General features: G+C 47.6%; 1 protein-coding gene across 3 annotated transcripts in view; it reads right to left on the bottom strand.

Moving 5' to 3' along the window:
- LOC111842082 (ral guanine nucleotide dissociation stimulator-like) overlaps positions 1–18,622 on the bottom strand; it is a 56,817-nt gene that overhangs the window by 24,144 nt on the left and 14,051 nt on the right. The window contains exon 1 of one of the 3 annotated variants that reach the window (XM_023808357.2): positions 16,581–16,986. The exons of 1 other annotated variant lie outside the window; for it this stretch is intronic. In XM_023808357.2, coding sequence (XP_023664125.1) covers positions 16,581–16,760 — 180 coding nt within the window. In that variant the 5' untranslated portion in view covers positions 16,761–16,986. Of the gene's footprint in view, positions 1–7,455; positions 7,880–16,580; positions 16,987–18,622 lie in introns of those variants that run through there. One more of the 3 variants, XM_023808356.2, reaches the window with a different exon arrangement.

Here is an 18,622-nt window from a genome sequence, read left to right as displayed (position 1 = left end):
GGCGGGTGGTTTATGCCTCTAAAGTCAGCAGCAGAATCCAAACATAGGCATTCGGTGACCATGGCGATGAGTCACGGTGAGCCACCGACAGGATGACTCATGGAGGCATTGGGGGGCAGAGCGAGGGCCAAGGCCTGCATGTGAGGTTCCTCTCTCTCTGCTGGGGGGTTTTCAAAGCTACAGACTCACCAAAGGGGGGAGGAGAGCAGGAGGTATAGAGTTACCCCCCCTCAACCCCCAACAAACCTTGGCTAAGAAAAAGGGGTTTGGGGGTGGGGGGTAGAGGGGCTGTCCCTCCTCCCAAGTTGCATTTTGAAAGGGGGAGGATTTGGAGAACAGACTGTTTTTCCAGTCCTCCCTCTGTTACACTCACAACACACCGTCTGCTTCACCCAGTCAGCAGCCCAGCCAGGAATCCCAAAGAATAATACGGCCATCCCAAAGCACAACACAAGCCTGACAGGAGCGCAGAGCTGCGGGGGCTGAGCGGGGGCTGCTGCGGGGGCGGGGGGGGGGCGGCTCTGTTTGGTGAGATGTGCCGGGCTGCTGTCTGTGCCACATGCAGGATCACAGCCATGGAGCGGTGCATGCTGGGATGTCTCTCTCATCTCTCCCCTTTTCTTTCATTCTTTCATCCTTTCTTTCTGCTCAGTTCCCTTCTTTCCCTCTCATTCTCTCCGTCTCTCTTTCTCTCTGCTCACTTTTCTAACTGCTCCCTCGCAGAGCAGGGGAAAAAGACAACAATTAATCTTTCTTTACTCCCTTTTGTAATTTTTGTTCCGCGAATGTCAGCAAATCCTTCCCATCTTCTGCCTGTTTTGCCTTTAATGTTCTTTCTCTTTCCTCCCCAGTGCATTGTGAGTTTTTATATCCAATCCCTTTAACCCATATTATTTTTCAGTCAGATGAAAGAGAACGTTACATATGAGGGCTCCTCCCCAACCCAGAGGTTCATTATATTGCAGAACTTCACAGACAGAGATTCCCCAGGATCCACTTCACTGCATAATGTCCCAGCAATCAAGTCTACATCCTCCTATCTGTCCATTGGGCTTAATAAATGCACACAGAGGATGTCGATTCAAAAGCAGATTAATGCATCCCAGCCGCAGTGCTGTTTACAGTCCAGCAAGAACAGAATCCAAAGTCAAAAACATGACATCATCTACTGCAGAACTGATATCATCTTCCCTCATTCTCTCTCTTTATCTAGGCGAAAATGACAAGTGAGGGAGGATGGCGGATATGAAAAACACACACACACATGCACAAAAATACACACACACACGTACACACAAACACACAAAAATACACACACACAAAAAAACACACACAGGTTTGTAATTATATCTTTGTGGGGACTCTCCATTCATTTCTGTGGGAAAACCCCTAATGCCAATCATGTCAATCGTATCCCCTACTCAGCCCTAACCTTAACCATAAGTAACCAAACAAAATACAAGACTTTTGGAATTTTTAATGTTTTGATTGCATTCACAGATCTTTGCAGGGACCTGAAAAATGGATCCCACAATGTTAAAATAACAGGTTTTTTTTCACATTTTGGGGAACATTTGGTCCCCACAATGTAATATAAATATGTTCCACATACACACATACTCATTCTCCAGCTGCCCAGGTCAGACGGCATGATTAACATGTATTACTGATACTATTAAATACCACAGTAGAGCATATGTGTGTGTGTGTGTGTGTGTGTGTCCGTGCGCGTGTTTGGAGAGGTATGCATGTGTGTCCAAAAGTGTGTTTTTGTAATTATTACATTGTGGGGACCAGACCTCCCAGTCCCCAGATGGGGAAACTCAATTTTATAAAAATCTGTAACTGCAATCAAAAAGCTACAAATGCCAAAAGTCTCATATTTTGTTTAGTTACTTTCGGTGAAGATTAGGGCTGGGTAGGAGTTAAGGTGGACACAGTTTGGATTAGAGTTATACCCACAGAAATGACTGAAGAGTCCCCACAAAGATATGAGTATAGGTGTGTGTGTGTGCGTGTCTGTGTGTGTCTGTGTGTGTCTGTGTGTGCGTGTGTGTGCGTGCGTGTGTCTGTGTGTGTGTGTGCGTGTGTTTGTGTGTGCGTGTGTCTGTGTGTGTGTGTGCGTGTGTCTGTGTGTGTGCGTGTGTGCGTGTGTCTGTGTGTGTGTGTGTGTGTGTGTGTCTGTGTGCGTGTGTCTGTGTGCGTGTGTCTGTGTGTGTGCGTGTGTCTGTGTGTGTGCGTGTGTCTGTGTGTGTGTGTGTATGTGCGTGCGTGTGTCTGTGTGTGTGCGTGTGTCTGTGTGTGTGTGTGTGTGCGTGTGTCTGTGTGTGTGTGTGTGTGTGCGTGTGTCTGTGTGTGTGTGCGCGTGTGTCTGTGTGTGTGTGCGTGTGTCTGTGTGTGTGTGTGCGTGTGTCTGTGTGTGTGTGTGTGTGTGTGTGTGCGTGTGTCTGTGTGTGTGTACCCTGCGATACATCGGCATTCCCCGCCTCACACCCTTCACTTCCTTTCCCAGTGACCCTGTGCTGGATAAGCAGCTACGGAAGTCAAATGGATGGAAAAAGGAAAGGAGACCAGTAAGCTATCTCCTACTTCTGCTCCAAAAAGTAACAGTTACGGACCGAGCCCCTTTCAGGACAAATCAGACTGAAAAGACAAGCCCCCCCCCACACTTACAGCATTTATCCTGCCACTATTCAGCTAGAGCATTCACCCCGCGTGGAACGTGGGACCCACCGTCTCATTTCCAGGCGTGTGGGGCCGACCCCTGACTCTCCTTTAGCTTTTACATTTTCTATGGGGAGGGGTGCATGAGGCAGACGTGATGGAAACTCGTAGATGTCGTCCCATCCAGCCATACGGCAGCCTGCTCTTGAGGGGCATCGGCTCAGAGGCGCAGAGAGACAAGCCACACAGACAAAGTGAGCGGGGGGGGGGTGATGAACCTCAATTAGCTAATTGGATTATGGAGGAGAGGATTATATCTGGCTAAGCCCTAGACTAGCGTGCACAGTTAGAGTCACGTTTCACCAGGCTGTCTGCCCACATAGGAGACACACTGTTAGGTAGGCGAGTCCTGCTACAGAAAAGGCTCTCATTACCTAAGCTGCGGTGCCACGTAGCTGGAGAGCATTAAAACATGGGCCCAACGTCTTCGAAAAGCCACTTTGAACAATATTTACCCTGATTTCGTCTTAGGGTTACATCATTACCTGTGTATCAAGATTTCCTATCTAATCGCCTTACAACATGACTAACATGCAGCATTACTGACACGCTGTTCACTGATATGAAATGTTTATAGTGGTGATCTGTTAGACAGAAATCACTCCTGGGGGAGGGTGTGCCCCTTCCCCATCCACAGAGCTGCTGTAAAGGATCTGGGCAGGAAGAGGCAGGCACTAATGCAAAATTCACACTACATGACTTTGAAAGTCGTCAGATCGCTGTACTGTTCACACTACAGGACTTTGAAAGTCATCAGATCGCTGTACTGTTCACACTACATGACTTTAAAAGTCATCAGATCGCTGTACTGTTCACACTACAGGACTTTGAAAGTCGTCAGATCGCTGTACTGTTCACACTACATGACTTTGAAAATCGTCAGATCGCTGTACTGTTCACACTACATGACTTTAAAAGTCATCAGATCGCTGTACTGTTCACACTACATGACTTTAAAAGTCATCAGATCGCTGTACTGTTCACACTACATGACTTTAAAAGTCATCAGATCGCTGTACTGTTCACACTACAGGACTTTGAAAGTCGTCAGATCGCTGTACTGTTCACACTACATGACTTTGAAAGTCGTCAGATCGCTGTACTGTTCACACTACATGACTTTAAAAGTCATCAGATCGCTGTACTGTTCACACTACATGACTTTAAAAGTCATCAGATCGCTGTACTGTTCACACTACATGACTTTGAAAGTCGTCAGATCGCTGTACTGTTCACACTACAGGACTTTGAAAGTCATCAGATCGCTGTACTGTTCACACTACATGACTTTGAAAGTCGTCAGATCGCTGTACTGTTCACACTACAGGACTTTGAAAGTCGTCAGATCGCTGTACTGTTCACACTACATGACTTTGAAAGTCATCAGATCGCTGTACTGTTCACACTACATGACTTTAAAAGTCATCAGATCGCTGTACTGTTCACACTACAGGACTTTGAAAGTCGTCAGATCGCTGTACTGTTCACACTACATGACTTTGAAAGTCATCAGATCGCTGTACTGTTCACACTACATGACTTTGAAAGTCGTCAGATCGCTGTACTGTTCACACTACAGGACTTTGAAAGTCGTCAGATCGCTGTACTGTTCACACTACATGACTTTAAAAGTCATCAGATCGCTGTACTGTTCACACTACATGACTTTAAAAGTCATCAGATCGCTGTACTGTTCACACTACATGACTTTGAAAGTCGTCAGATCGCTGTACTGTTCACACTACAGGACTTTAAAAGTCATCAGATCGCTGTACTGTTCACACTACGCAGCATGTCATCTTGCAATCAGGAATCTTGAAGTCCCAGTGGTTTACGATTGCTCAACGATAGGGGGTCACACACTACAAAATCCCTGACAGGTCTGTCTGGTTTTCAAACTACGTTATGTCATAAAAACACACGCAAGAAGTGACACGTGACAATGACAATTCTACGATTAGTGTCTACAAATTGTTAAAACACTTTAATTAAATAACAATATATGATCTACATTTACAAATTATTACATTACATACAAACATTATGGCATACCCCAGGTCTTCAGTGTGTGTGTATATATATATGAACACTAAGAACAGTTTAAAAACAAGTGAAACCTTTCACACATGTCCTGCGCTCTCATTGGCTGTGGCTCGTTGCTGCATTCACTATCAGTTGCAACCGGGTCACAACACTTTTCACACTACAGGAGGATTTGGAAGCTGCCGACAGGTCCAGATATTTATCCTTCTAATATCTGACAGGTGTCTGCGATGCATAAACAACTCTGTTTGCTCGTACCTATGAGCAGTTCACAAACAGCGATCTAGCGATGATTTGCCAGCGCTGGGGCATTGGTGACAGACAGGTGACATTCGGCAGACAGATACTGCCGGGTTACCTGCATGCTGGTGACCTTCCTGCCTTTCTCTCATGGCTGGAGGCCACACAACAGGGACACAGAGCGGGAAATGGGTTTGTCACTGCTGCTGTCGGTGCCCACCATGCCCGACGGGCGCCACAGGTTCGGGGTGGGGGCGGAACACACACACTTCACAACAAAGACCATGGAGGCGGAGCCAAAGGCAGCCAAAAGGCAGCACTCAGGTCTGTGCTATCGATAGCTCTGAGATCGGCTTGGAAAAGTAAGCCTTAGAAAGAGTGTCAGCCCCGTGCAGCTGGTCACACTCATACGTCACATCGCTTCCCACTGCAGATGCTGCCATCAGGCCCATCGCTGGCCCATCGTCCCTGACCCAAGTCAGTGTTTCCAACGAGGGGGGGAAAAAAATAATAATCCCATTTTCCAAACAGCTGAGCGGACCTGTTTTCCAAATCAAACTGAGAGAAAAAAATGGAATGGAAGAATGTGAAGTTGGAGAAGAGGGACTGGGCCTCCAGGAGGGGGGCAGGGAGACAGGACCCCCAGAAACAGGGGGGCTGCATTTCCTCAAGATATGCAAAGAATCGGCCACTCCTGTGGGCCTCCTGGGTGGGGGGGGGGGGGACTATTCCCCCCCGAGGAATCGGGTAGTTCAGAAAACCGTACACTGGGGCATAACACCACTTCACTACCACCCCCCCCCCCACATACACACACACAGACACACACACACACACAGAGCCACGTTCCACTTTGCCGCAAAGCTAGGATTCACTTCCCCGAAGGCGCAGGGGAGCGATGGACTGAAAATATGGAGACGCCCGTATCTGACTGACCGCCAGCCTGCAAGACGATGGGAGACTGTGGCCGGTTACTAATAAAAACAACGCAGGGGGATCCACAGGCTAGAGCAGCCATCGATAGCAGGGAAACGGAGAGACTACAGTAACCACGCGACAAGCAAAGAGAAACCCCACCCAGAGCATCTGTAAGGAGATGGCCTGCTCAGACAAAGGCACAAGGCTGCACAGGACCAAGTCACATCAGCTGAAGGTGTACGCCCTGAAAAATAAATGAACTGAAATATAATGATTTTTTAACTAGGGGCATCAAGTTCGTCCTTCACACTCTCGTCAAATGGCAAGATCAGAGGTGACACTGAAAACCACGCCCATCTGAGGCTATAGAGGTTTATACAAAGCCCTGGTCTGAACATCTACCCCAGAGACCCTATCTACACCAGCGCCTGTGAATCATTTATCAACCACCCCCTCCCAACCCAGGTCTGACTTCAGATCTTATTACAGCAGAGAAAGGTGCCGTTTAATCGCCACACACACAGAAGCAAATGCAAGCACAATGTACGCAGAGAGAGACAGGTACGGAACAGAAACCACTTCCCGAATCTGATTAGCTCCACTAGTCCATCTTGTGTTATTTGGAACAAAGTGGACCGGATAGGAACCAGCGAGTGGACTGGCGCGGACAAAGGGCGTGGCCAGCCAAACCACGCCCCTCCAGCCGTGCGCCCCGTGATGCTGTGGCCGTGCACACACACACACACACACTGCTGACTGTCTCCTTTTTATTCAATTACCAAGAACGTATTTCTCCCGTAAATTTTAAGCTCAATTACAAAACGTTGTAAAAAAAAAAAAAAAAAAAAACAGTGACAAATCGACGGCCAAACTACGACTTGTTACGTATACGCCTGTTTTGACCATAAATCAGCACGTCATTCTCAAAAAACTAGATGCAACGAGATGTGAGTCACCGCGGCGTTTCTGAAAGCGTCTGTAACGCGGCATCACCCCCCTATTCCTTACATTTTCACGGAAAGGATTGATTTAGTTCCCTGTCTGGTGACAAATTGCTGTCTGAAGAAGCGGCCACTATTATCAATGATGACTTGCAATACGTGCGCTGGTGCATTTTTAAAACACTTAACCATTTTGACGCAATATATATATGTTTTCTTTGCTTTCTGCTCAGGAACGAATATAATTTATTTAATGAGGTGCATTAAAAGACATGTTGATAGGTTTATATTTATAATATATGAAACTTAATATATTGACGAATTCAACGTACAATATATAGCCTATAAGACACCTGTTCAATATATATAAAAACACGTTTTATTACTCGAAATGTTGATAAATATGTCCAGAAGCCAATTACTGATTAAAGACATAAGCAGTGAATATTGTTAAAGTGTATTTGCGTATATAAAAAAAAATAGGCAGCATGCAGAAGACCACCAGTCTCGTGTCTGAGACTAATTACATGTTGCGCATCCCGTTCATTAAAACCAGACACAATCGTAGTTTACTCTCGGATTGCCCTACCTCCAGAAGGGGCAAATCAGGGTCCAGCTGCGTGAAGCTGTGCAGGACGACGGGGCTGGCTTCCCCAGCAACTTCCAGCTTTACCCCGTCCCAGATGCTGCGTATCCTCCAAGTACTGGCGTCAAACATCGCATCGGGAGATCCCGATTTGACGCTGTGCGCCTCGGACTGCATTCCCATTAGGTAAACCATTGGTACTGAACAGCCCGCTAATCACGGTCTCAACACCGCTGAAAACCATAGTGGAATATTTCGTCCATGTCTGATGACGTTTTATGACTGTGATTTAGATCGGGATATGTTTTTGTACAGCACACTCATCTGGTGAACGCGTCAGTAGCTGCCAGCTGCCTGTATTGTCCTGTTTGTGTGCACCGTCTCTCGGCTGCGGGAAGCGCAGCCTCCAGCCCTTAGCCCCGCCCCGCTGAGGATCACTCGACCACGCCCCTACAACAGTCGTATCCCCGCCCACTAAAGAGCGCAGCCCCACCCCTCCGATAATCAGACCGCGCCCCGCTTTGAGAAGTATGACGTCATTTTAGCAGGCGCGCTAGGACAATGAACAGTGGTACACAGACATGGCTGCCCTGCTGTCAAGTCTCCTCAACGTCAAAATCTGACATCCCCATGAACGCATATATTATTAGAGTTTAGGTAACTTGCACACACCAGAATGCCCTTACTTGCTGAGCAACTGATCGTCCAGTTTTTTTAATTATCCATACCCAAAACTGAGCTATAAGCACCATATTCACCCTAACTGGGTCTTCATCAGTTTGTTTGGATACAAGTCTTGATTACATCTACATGTATTTATTTAGAAGATGCCTTTTCTCCAGCTCACAAATTACTATGTACTAGTAGTGATGACACTAAACCACAGGGTAGGGTGAGGAACACAAGCGTATAAATCAGAATGTTTACGACCTGCATCTCCAGCAGTAGGACCCCCTTCCCCCATTCTCCATGTTGGCGTCTCTCCGTGCCACATCTGTTTCGCATTTACGCATGGGCTGCACAGGCCTGCTCGCTGCCAGTAAGTTCTGCTGGGAAACGCTACCAGGGAAGCTGCAGAGAGGAACTCAGAGAGGCAGTCCTGGCTGGAAGGTGGGATGTGTACCAGCAACAGGTGTGGCGGTCTGTCCTCGTTACAAATCATCATTTAATGGGTGGGACCCCTGGTTGTGGCGAAGGGCTGCGGTGCTTTGTCTGGCTGATGTGCCGACTACCCAGACCCAAACTGCTCGACTGTTGATGTCGCTGGGCACATTGCATGTGGTCTCCTGCATCAGCCCCCATTTACGATCAAGGCACCGAAATTTGATTTTCCACTTGAATATTTTCATTCTGAATGTGACAGCCACTTTGAATTACTCAGAGGGTGTCTTTGACCTTTTAAGGACTGAAATCACATGATACATATCCAACAAAAGCATTTGTTGCACGAATCGTGCCTTTCAGGAATGACGGGTCTGTGACCCTGATGTAGGTGCGACATTGACAAAAGGACTCATGAATAGAGGATTCCTGAAAGACCCAATTGAGGTTACCAAGGTGAAGGGTCCTCAATGATACATGAGGATCTACAGTGGAACATGATTTGACTCTGTGAAGCTCATTAAAAGGTCAAAGGGTCAAAGCTTCATGCAATTAACAAATGTCTTATTCAACGAAAGGATCAGATTCCTTGGGTCAAGTTTCACGGTAAAGATTTACTATATCTCCACCATCTGCCTTGGACAGGATATTGCATTGGCTGGGGTCTTGCGGTGAAGTAACGAAGAAATACTGCAACTGGATGCTCTCATGTGCAGCTGCATCTGCCCTTCAGTAAACACAAAATCCTTGGACTAAACCAAGTATATCTTTGTCCGGGGAGAAAGGGAAACGTAGTAAAACTGCACAAAGCCAAACTGACGATCTGAGATGTGAGACAGTCGAGGTTTTCCTGGACAGCTGAGATTCTTGGACTGAGAAAATGGTGGATAAGAAAATCAGGCAATGATAACCAGGAACAGAGGTACAGAGGTAACGGCGGTTCACCCCTGCGACTTACTGGAGCCCATCTCGCGGGGGAGGGGGGGCTCAAAATCTCCCACTGTCATTACCTAATCAGTCATGATTAGCAGCCTGCCTGTTACAGCGACATGATGAGGTTGAGGGTGAGTGTTAATTCAGCCATATCACTGAGCTAGTGCTACTGAAATATTTTTGCTTATTTATTTTTTCGTATTGAAAACCTGAGTGGCCTATGGCATGGGGGGGGAGGGGGGTCACTGAGAAGCTCAGCCACACCCCAAACATATTCCAGGCTCGAATCTCAGTTCATGTAGGGTTAGGGTTCAGCTCCTGATTACATCTCTCTACCCGAACGATTATGCAGAATAATTACATCTGAATTAATTTCCAGTTAACAAAAACACGCACCTCATTTTAATTCACATACTAGAGCCAAGACGACAAGCCCAATAATCAAAGAATCTGGCGATATCCGTGTACCACCTCCCATTTAATCCAACAGCACTGCCAGACCACCACATACCCTACATTAGACATACAGGTGCAATCCCATAATAAGAGCATCCTGACCAAACCTGAAATCCACTACAAAAGCACAATTCCTTCCAGCTCAATTTTTCCACCAGCTCTATAAAGGAGAGAAAAAAAAAAACATTGACTTTGTGTTAAAGATTAATTGGCAAATAAACACAAAGGAAGTTAAATGGACTCATTCTGTTCCTGCTGAACTCTTACTTATTTGTCTTAACAATATCTTTAGCATTCATAGAAACATACATCACATTGTGTCATCCTCCTAGAAGAAGATGCTCAAGACATACCATATTTATCACTCTTTTATCACTCTCTCCCTCCCACTCTCATCACTCACTCTCCCCCCCCAATTTCTTTCTGTTAACAAGCCATCGGGGGGTGGGGGGGGGGGTACATGCCAGACGAGGTTGCAGCTGAGAACATCCCTGCCACGTCATCTCCACACGGAGATGCACTGGGAAGACGCCCGAAACACGTGACCGGGGCTGGCTCACTGCTGCGTCCCGCAGACTGCCTTTTGCAACACAATCTCTTCACATGGTTATCTTCTGGGGAAAACACACTGAATTGCGTAAGAAATTGACATTTTTCCATGTGATGGTCGAGCTGTTTTGAAATCGGACGTGCTGAATTTCTTCAGCGAGACCCAAAGCCCCAGTTTATCTCCTCCAAGTTAACTTAAAGGTTAACTTCAGGTTAACTTTAACCTGATGTCAGGGCAGTTTTTCGAAGTGCTCGCTGATATCCATGACAACGCTCTGCATAATGGCTATAGTTCTTTACTCTGATGGAAATATAGATGCATTGATGAAAGCATATAATGATCCACTGCTACAATATACGGATAAGGGAATGACCGTTTTTAGGTCCAGTCTGGACCATTCCATCCTTCTGAGCTAAAGTGTGGGTCGAGAGGACCCCCGAGGTTCCCACAACACATACGTCACGTGCTGGTGCTTGGATGGGCTTCGTGATATCCCAAGATGGTGTTCATTACTTAGTAAGGCAGCTGCATAAATGTCCACACCCCACCTCAGGGTCCATTAGCAACGTGCGCCCTTGATGTCATCTGACAATGCTGTCATGATTTACGGTGCCCAGCCAAGGTTAGCCACTAATCGAAATCACCTTCTCTTTTTGTCACTGACACCCCCTCCCCTTCACACCCCCACATAGACATGCATGCACACCCCAACTTGATCTTCCTACTGGAACATTTTTAAAATGTGAATTTCCAGTTCTGCTGCGTACAGCTAGATTTTTTGGAGGTTTATGGCAGTTTCAGTCGGAAAGGCCTGCTTTGTCCCCCCCCCCCCCCTCACCCCCAGCTGTCACCTGCACCTGGGCCAGGGAGTGGCGAATAAATAAATACCCTCCTGTTTACAGCCAGCCCTTATCAGCTGCAGATAAAGGGCTTGATAAAAACCCAGGGATGGTTACTGTTGGCCAGCGCCGCTGTCCCTTATCTTTGGCAGAGGATTTCCAGGAAATGGGGTGGAGGAATGCTGTCGAAAAGCCATTTCCCCATGAGGGGGGGTGGGGGTTGGGGGGCACATTTCTAAGCAAACAGAGCACAGGGTTCCCTGGAATGTGAATCACACGGGGACCGAATCGCCACGTTCATCACCAGAGCAACTGTTGAGGGGGAGCGGAAATGTATCACTGGACTCTCATGCTGGCCTGCAGCGAAAATGACTCACATTCCTTACATTTGCTGAAGTGGGCATATCTGCAGGAGTGGCATGCCAATGGAGATGGGTTATGAATAACAATATGCTGCCATTACAGACTAAAACAATCACCCATCGCTATTTACAGCGTGTCAACCAGCCGACAAAGAAAGTGGAAGTAAAGTTTCTAGACACAAATTTACATATCTAATGACGCCAGATATGAATAAATAAATATTTTTGGAGATTTTAATTTTACACCCTTCTGTTTTCCATAACAACTTATCCAGTATAGGGGTCGAGGTGAGTCGAGGTGAACCTGTCCCATGCAGCACAGGGAACAGGGCAGGTGGCACCGTGGATGAGACGCCAGTCCCAGTCGGAACAGATCTGCCCAGGATCCCCTGGCTGATGCTTCTCAGAGTTCAAAGCCACTGGCATTTGGTCAAGCAGAAACACGCCCTCCAAACGGAATTCCTTACCACTCTGCCGCTCACATTTCCCACCTCGAGAGCTCGGGGCTTGGTCAGGGAACAAAGGAAGCAGCGAGGCGATTTGCCGTGTTGCCGATGTCGTGGCTCAGAAAAAGTTCCCCAGAAGCAAATTATTGCAGCACCAACGTTCCCCAGAAGCAACGGAGGGAAAGGATGGTTACTGGGCACAGTATGGTGGGAACAGCATGTTATTTAAAGGATGGTAGGAATGCCGTCAGCAAGCATTTTATTTGGATGTGCATGGACAAGGAGAGATTTTTGGTGCATGAGTAATAGGCAGCTGAGATCCACACGGAACTAACATGTGTGATGCAGGAGGTGTGGTGCAGGGCTGAGCACCACAGAGACGTGCAGAGAAACATAGACACGCCAAGCCACTCAAGCTTCTGCCATCCAGGGGCTCAGCTCTTGGTGCTGAGGCTGGGTACCCAGCTGAAGAGGCTTTTTAATCATTTATGCCCCAGTAAACTTATGACACCTCTAGCTAAGGACTTCCTGGGCAATTCAGTATATATATGACAAAAAGGTGAAGGATAGATTCACACGAAGGCCAGCAAGGGCCCCCACTGACTCCCTAGACTGAAAGCATCCCAGCATTTCTGATTGGCTCATGAATCAAAATTACAGTTAAACACGTTGCTGGCTGCCTTACTGGTACTGGTTAAAATCTGAAGACACTGCGATAATTGCACTACGTACTTCACGGACTCGATGGACCAGGAGTGATCTTTTCATGGTTGTAGTTACATAATGCTAATTTGCAGAAAATACAAGAAACGTGCAGTGTCTAATTCTTTCTGGAAGGCGCTGGACCACGCTCTCTCGCTGAGCCGCTGTGCAGTTCGGCCACCAGGGGGCGACCCGGGACCTGCTGGGTTCTGCGGACAGGCGAGGTCGTGCTTTTGCCCGCAGCAGCTGCGAGGGAGCACACAAACATGCTGTAATGTAAAACTTCATTGAAAAAACCTGAAGTTCTGAAGTGGCAACAGAGGGGTGGAGGATTGTGTCAGTTATGTCTTAAACATTACTAATCAGGTTTGTCACAATAAAAATAAATAAAACTATATCTGTGAACTTTAGCATTAGCGCTTTAGCTTGGCTGAGCTAACACCGTTTTGGGGCTCCCCCCTATAAGATCCCCACCGTTGGGTCTACATCTGACTCATGCCCTGAGCTGGCGGATGAGTCTCGCCCACATTAACGGGCAGCTTGTGGTTTCCATTCCCCGCTAAGGAAGTGCCTCTCGTTCTGAAAAAAAGTCTCGGGTTCACGTTACACAGTTCATACTTCGCCTGAGCCTAGCCAGGGCAGCAGAACAAGGGTCGGTGACGCCGGGGCGGGTCATGGCACTGCCCGTCCTGCATTTCATGACTCGCATCTTTCTGAGGAATCAGGCCGTTCTCTGGACATGTGAACCACGGCGCCCCCTGCCTGTCCCTCTGTTGCAACACCCTAATGGTGGCAGTGTCCCTGCCCTCACAGTAAGGCTGTTGCTGACTAAACTCCACGACAGGAGTGGAATGAAGGGGCAGGGCTACGTTATTGAGCTCTTACATCTGCAGTGACTGAACCTGACAGGAAACCACAATGAAGGACTTCTACAAACAGAAAGGGAAAAAGAAAAAACTACACCTACTTTTTTTCATATGAAATCTCGGTTAGGCTGTTCGGCCCACACTTAACAGGGGCAGCTGCACCAAAACACGGTTTCCAAATCTGTCCCTGTTGTGATTTTTATGTTTTTAACACATCCTCTTTCTGGAGGCTGGAGTCAAAGGTCATGTCACTGATGCAGCTGCGCCCAGGAGGCCTGAGATTTCCAGGAGATCCGTCGTTATGCCTGGGGTTGCTTCCCTGCCTTAAGACACCAGCCAAGGACCCCTCGCATGGACAAAACGGATGCAAATTATTTATACAAAACTACGTCTGACGGCTATTTTGTCTTATGCTCTCTGGCATCTGAGGTTACCTTCTGCCCTCAGACTGACCTGGCTACTCACAGCATTAGATAATACCAGATTAAATTGCAGCCTTTAAGGAACTCTGATTCGGGGAAGACAATCACTAAGGACAAAAAGCACAAAAAAGCTTTGATTTTGTGACCCTGCCCAGCTAAAGAGTCATAAACCACAGTCCCCAGGCTAACACTCTTTTCACACTTCCCTCACAAGTGCTCACTGACACGCACAGCCTCTTGGTCCAGCCTCGCTAACCTCTCTAAACTATTCTACACCAGAAGAGACAGGACCCATTAAACTGCTACATATCTGTCCCCCATATCAGCTGCTGGTGACCAGTGTGATCCCATCAGGGACCAAACAAGCCCTGTTGAACGGAGGAGTGCTCACCAGCCACAGAAACCGAAAGCTTGCAAAGATCCGGCTGCCGAAACCTTAACCATTCCAGTAAAGCGGTGCTTCCCAATCCGGTCCTTGGGGACCCACAGTCAGTCCATGTTTTTGCTCCCTCCCAGCTCCCTGAGCAAAAATGTGGACTGTCTGGAGCTGGGAGGGAGCAAAAATGTGTACTGTCTGGAGCTGGGAGGGAGCAAAAATGTGTACTGTCTGGAGCTGGGAGGGAGCAAAAATATGTACTGTCTGGAGCTGGGAGGGAGCAAAAATGTGTACTGTCTGGAGCTGGGAGGGAGCAAAAATGTGGACTGTCTGGCAGGGAGCTTAGAGGGAGCAAAAACATGGACTGACTGTGGGTCCCCAAGGACCGGATTGGGAAGCACTGCAGTAAAGCATCCAGCAGTGAAGACGCCAGGCAGTTAAACATGTTACTTCATTTACAACCTGTCAACATAGGAAATTCGAAGCTTCAAAATGCACAGGCCGATCAGATTACCGTACACCATCCAAAACCCGTACAGTAACAAATATGAGCTGTTTTTGCAAACTCCTCAATTACTTGCACAGACAGCTCTTGTAGATATCTGCACGATCACTGGTCACATGGCCAGTCCCTTAGCAACAAGCTGGCTCCATTTCCTGGGAAACATATTGATGGGTGTAGAGACCATGTGCTTGTCTGTCAACAACTTTTTATTTCGTAACTTGATGATCGTTTTACCCTCTTGAAATCCAACATTTATCTATAAAACAGTGAAACAGAATTCAGGATGGATGTTCGCCTTGTGAACATGATGCTGATCCACCCAGAGAAGGAGTTTCATAGCCAAGAACCAGTTCGGAATGGGGCGTGGAGCTGGGTAGAAGACTGTAAACTCTATCGGTTCTCCTAATCATAGTATCTACAGAGCATGTCCCTGCGGGAGGGTGTGGATTTACTCCTTATGCCAAAGTGTCACCTAGTAGAGCTCTGTGGAATCTGGACTGGAATTACAGCTTCTCCTTTGCACCAAGGGACAACCCAAGTTTACAACAGGGAGGAAGGGAACCAGCAGCTCAACTCACTGGAGAATTTATCTTAATTCTTCATTTATCCACTTCATCATCCACCCAGATCAGTGGTGTAAACTAAAGGTACAACAGTAAACCACCTGAGAACCAAACCAGGTTCATGTCATTAATCTTTGTGACACCTGCTGCTCTCCTCACCTGTCAGCACACTGGGTGGGGTCCGGGGTAGTGTGGGTTTGAACGGGTCATCAGGAGCATGAGATAAACCCTCAAGCGGAATATCAACGACGGCCATACTGTACATGTCACCCAGTGCGGGACCAGAATCCTTAGGGGCTGTCGCACTCCACGACCTTCAGCAAGGTCACGGGAGAAGCGATGTGGAAGAGGTCAGAGAAGAAGGAGAGCAGGAGATCCACGGGGAAGGTAGCGTGCGGTGAGAGAGCTTCCTCTCGTACCAACCAAAGAGCGGAGGAACTTAAATCTGCACCCCATTGTATAAATTAAGCCTTACTTCTACCAGAGGGAAAACATACACAAACACACAGACGCAGACTCCCAGCAAGACCCAGCATGCCCAGTACATGCCAGCAACACCAAGATGATTATGAGGAGGACGTGTTGCTGCATCCTGGTTCTCACTGGAAGCTCGTGTACAGAGATAGCGGCCCTCTAACTCACACGACGCACACTCCTGCAAGAGAGGGGCGTGTCCCAGTGTCTCCGTACCAATGCAGCACAACATGAGCTTAGAGCAAACAACTAGAGCGCTTTTCTCTGAAAGAGAAACTGACATGCGAAACGTGGTTAACAGCACCTGGTGTGTTTGCTGAATCAGTATTCAGGTTAATTATGTATTTATTAAGTAAATAAGTCATGAAACTAGTTTGTTTTATGCTCCCCGGTAAACAATCTAATCACCTCACACTGAAAGCCCTTCACACGCACGCACACACACGTACGCGCGTGCACACACACACAAACACACGCGGGCACAAAAATACACGCACAGCCCTCCCCCAGCCCGCGAACACCGGCCTGCCTACCAGGTGATCCAGCACAGAGATGGGTAAGTCCAGCATGATGGTCTTCATGGGCTGGGCTAGGGCTCTGTGGAGGCTGAAGGCTGCCTGACCCTGCACGCTCCCTGGGGTCTCACCGGCGAGGGGAAGACTCACGGGACCTGTCGCTCCGGCTGGGCAGCTCCGCATGGTGCGAGGCGGCATCGGGTTGCGTATCAGAATGCGGAACACGGCGGGAGCACCGATGCCGGGAACGGGACACCCCCCCCCCCACCCCGCCGTCACCCTGCTCTCGTTCTCTCTCACGCTCTCTCGTTCTCTCTGTCTAACCTCACTCCTTGTCTCTCAGCCTCTGCTGAAACACAGCCAGGCGAAGGAGTTTCAGCTCTGGGTCAGGCCGCCTACTCCTCCTCCATGGGCTTGAGGATTGGGGGCAGGCATGGGGGGGGGAGTGGGGTTTCTCAAAACATGCCTACGCACGTTATCGCTCGTCCTCTCTGCTACACTCTGAGACTTGTGTGCACTTGTACAATGAGCCGGGGAGTTGACTGTGTTAGACGGGGGGGGGGGGGGGGGGGGGGTTGTTTTGGTTTGCTTCTGATTCCTGGTCAGTAAAGCAAGTCTCAAAACACACATCTTGACCATGTTCGTGTGTGTATGTGTGTGTTTTTTGTAATTGATACATTGCAGGGACCAAATTTCCCCACAATGTAGTAAAAACATTACTATTACTTTTTACCTTGTGGGGACATTTTTCCAATCCTCATAAAGTTAATCACAGTTTTATAAAAATCTGTGACTGCAATCAAAAAACTAAAAATGTGTATTTTGTTTGGTTATGAACACTAAGGGCTGGATAGGGGTCAGGGTGTCATTGTTAAAATTAGGGTTATGGCCATAGAAATTAATAGAGCGTCTCCGCAAACATACAAATATTAACACTGTGTGTGTGTGTGTGTGTGTGTGTGTGAGGGGGTATATCTTACTTAATGGGGACACAATGTCCCCACAGCATGATGAATAATGGAAAACTCAATTTAATAAAAATCTGTGACTGCAATGAATAAACTAAAAATGCAAAAACTATTTTATTTTGCTTGGTTACTTATGGTTATGGCTGGTTAGGGGTTAAGGTTGTCATAGTTAGAATTAGCATTTTTCCCACAGAAATGAATGAGCGGTCCCCATAAAGATATGTTTACCTGACGTGTGTGTGTGTGTGTGTGTGTGTGTGTGTGTGTGTAACTCGACTAAGTGATTTGGAAACAGTCCCAAGCTTGAGTTGCTTCACTGTCAGAGGCGTGCCCAGGTGCATTTTGACTGTAACCCCCCCCCTCCCCCCCATAAAAATAAAAACACGAAATGGTCTCTTGCTTGACTTCCTCTGCGACACATAGCTGGGCGAAGACCAGCAAGAGCAGCTTCACATTAAAGAGGGTAAATGGTCTGGATGTGACTCAGACGTCTCTCATATTTGGCTGGAAAAAAAGAATCACTTGAACCCCCCCCCCCCACCCCCCCCAAGCCAGATGCACTTGCATGAAGGGCTAAGTCAAAGTGCAGAAACAAAGTAAAGTGTTACATTTAGGAAGTCATGTGACCGAGGCAAGCAACAGAGGTCACCTCACCCACCAGTGCACTGAGGTCTGACATCAGCAGGGCTATGAGAGTTAGGGAGGTGAGGATCTATCGGAATGCAAACCTGAATTTACATTACCCCCCCCCCCCCCCATTTTTGGAGGGCATGTTAGCAGGTTAGGACCGAGTCAGCTTGCAAATGGGATGCCTGCAGAGTTGACGATGCCAAGTGTGACACCTAAGAAATCAGAGAGTTTAAAACGTAAGAACAAAGATTGCCAGCAGGAATAATGGTTTCTGTGATGGACATTGTTTGAAAAAAGCTTAGGACCACCATGCAGGGCAGAGACCACCCAAGTGTGTGGCTGGTTCACATTCAGCCCTCTGAAAAATCACCCTATACAAACAGGTCCCAGTTTTTAGCACCTGCATGATGGCAGGATCACTAGCACTGTGTGATTCCTGTAAGTCTCATTCCTGTTACTGTA

This window comes from Paramormyrops kingsleyae, chromosome 7 (genome assembly GCF_048594095.1).
Source record: "Paramormyrops kingsleyae isolate MSU_618 chromosome 7, PKINGS_0.4, whole genome shotgun sequence".
NCBI classification, from domain to species: domain Eukaryota; kingdom Metazoa; phylum Chordata; class Actinopteri; order Osteoglossiformes; family Mormyridae; genus Paramormyrops; species Paramormyrops kingsleyae.
Note: the sequence above shows the minus strand (reverse complement) of the source record. Positions and strands in the feature narration are given on the sequence as shown.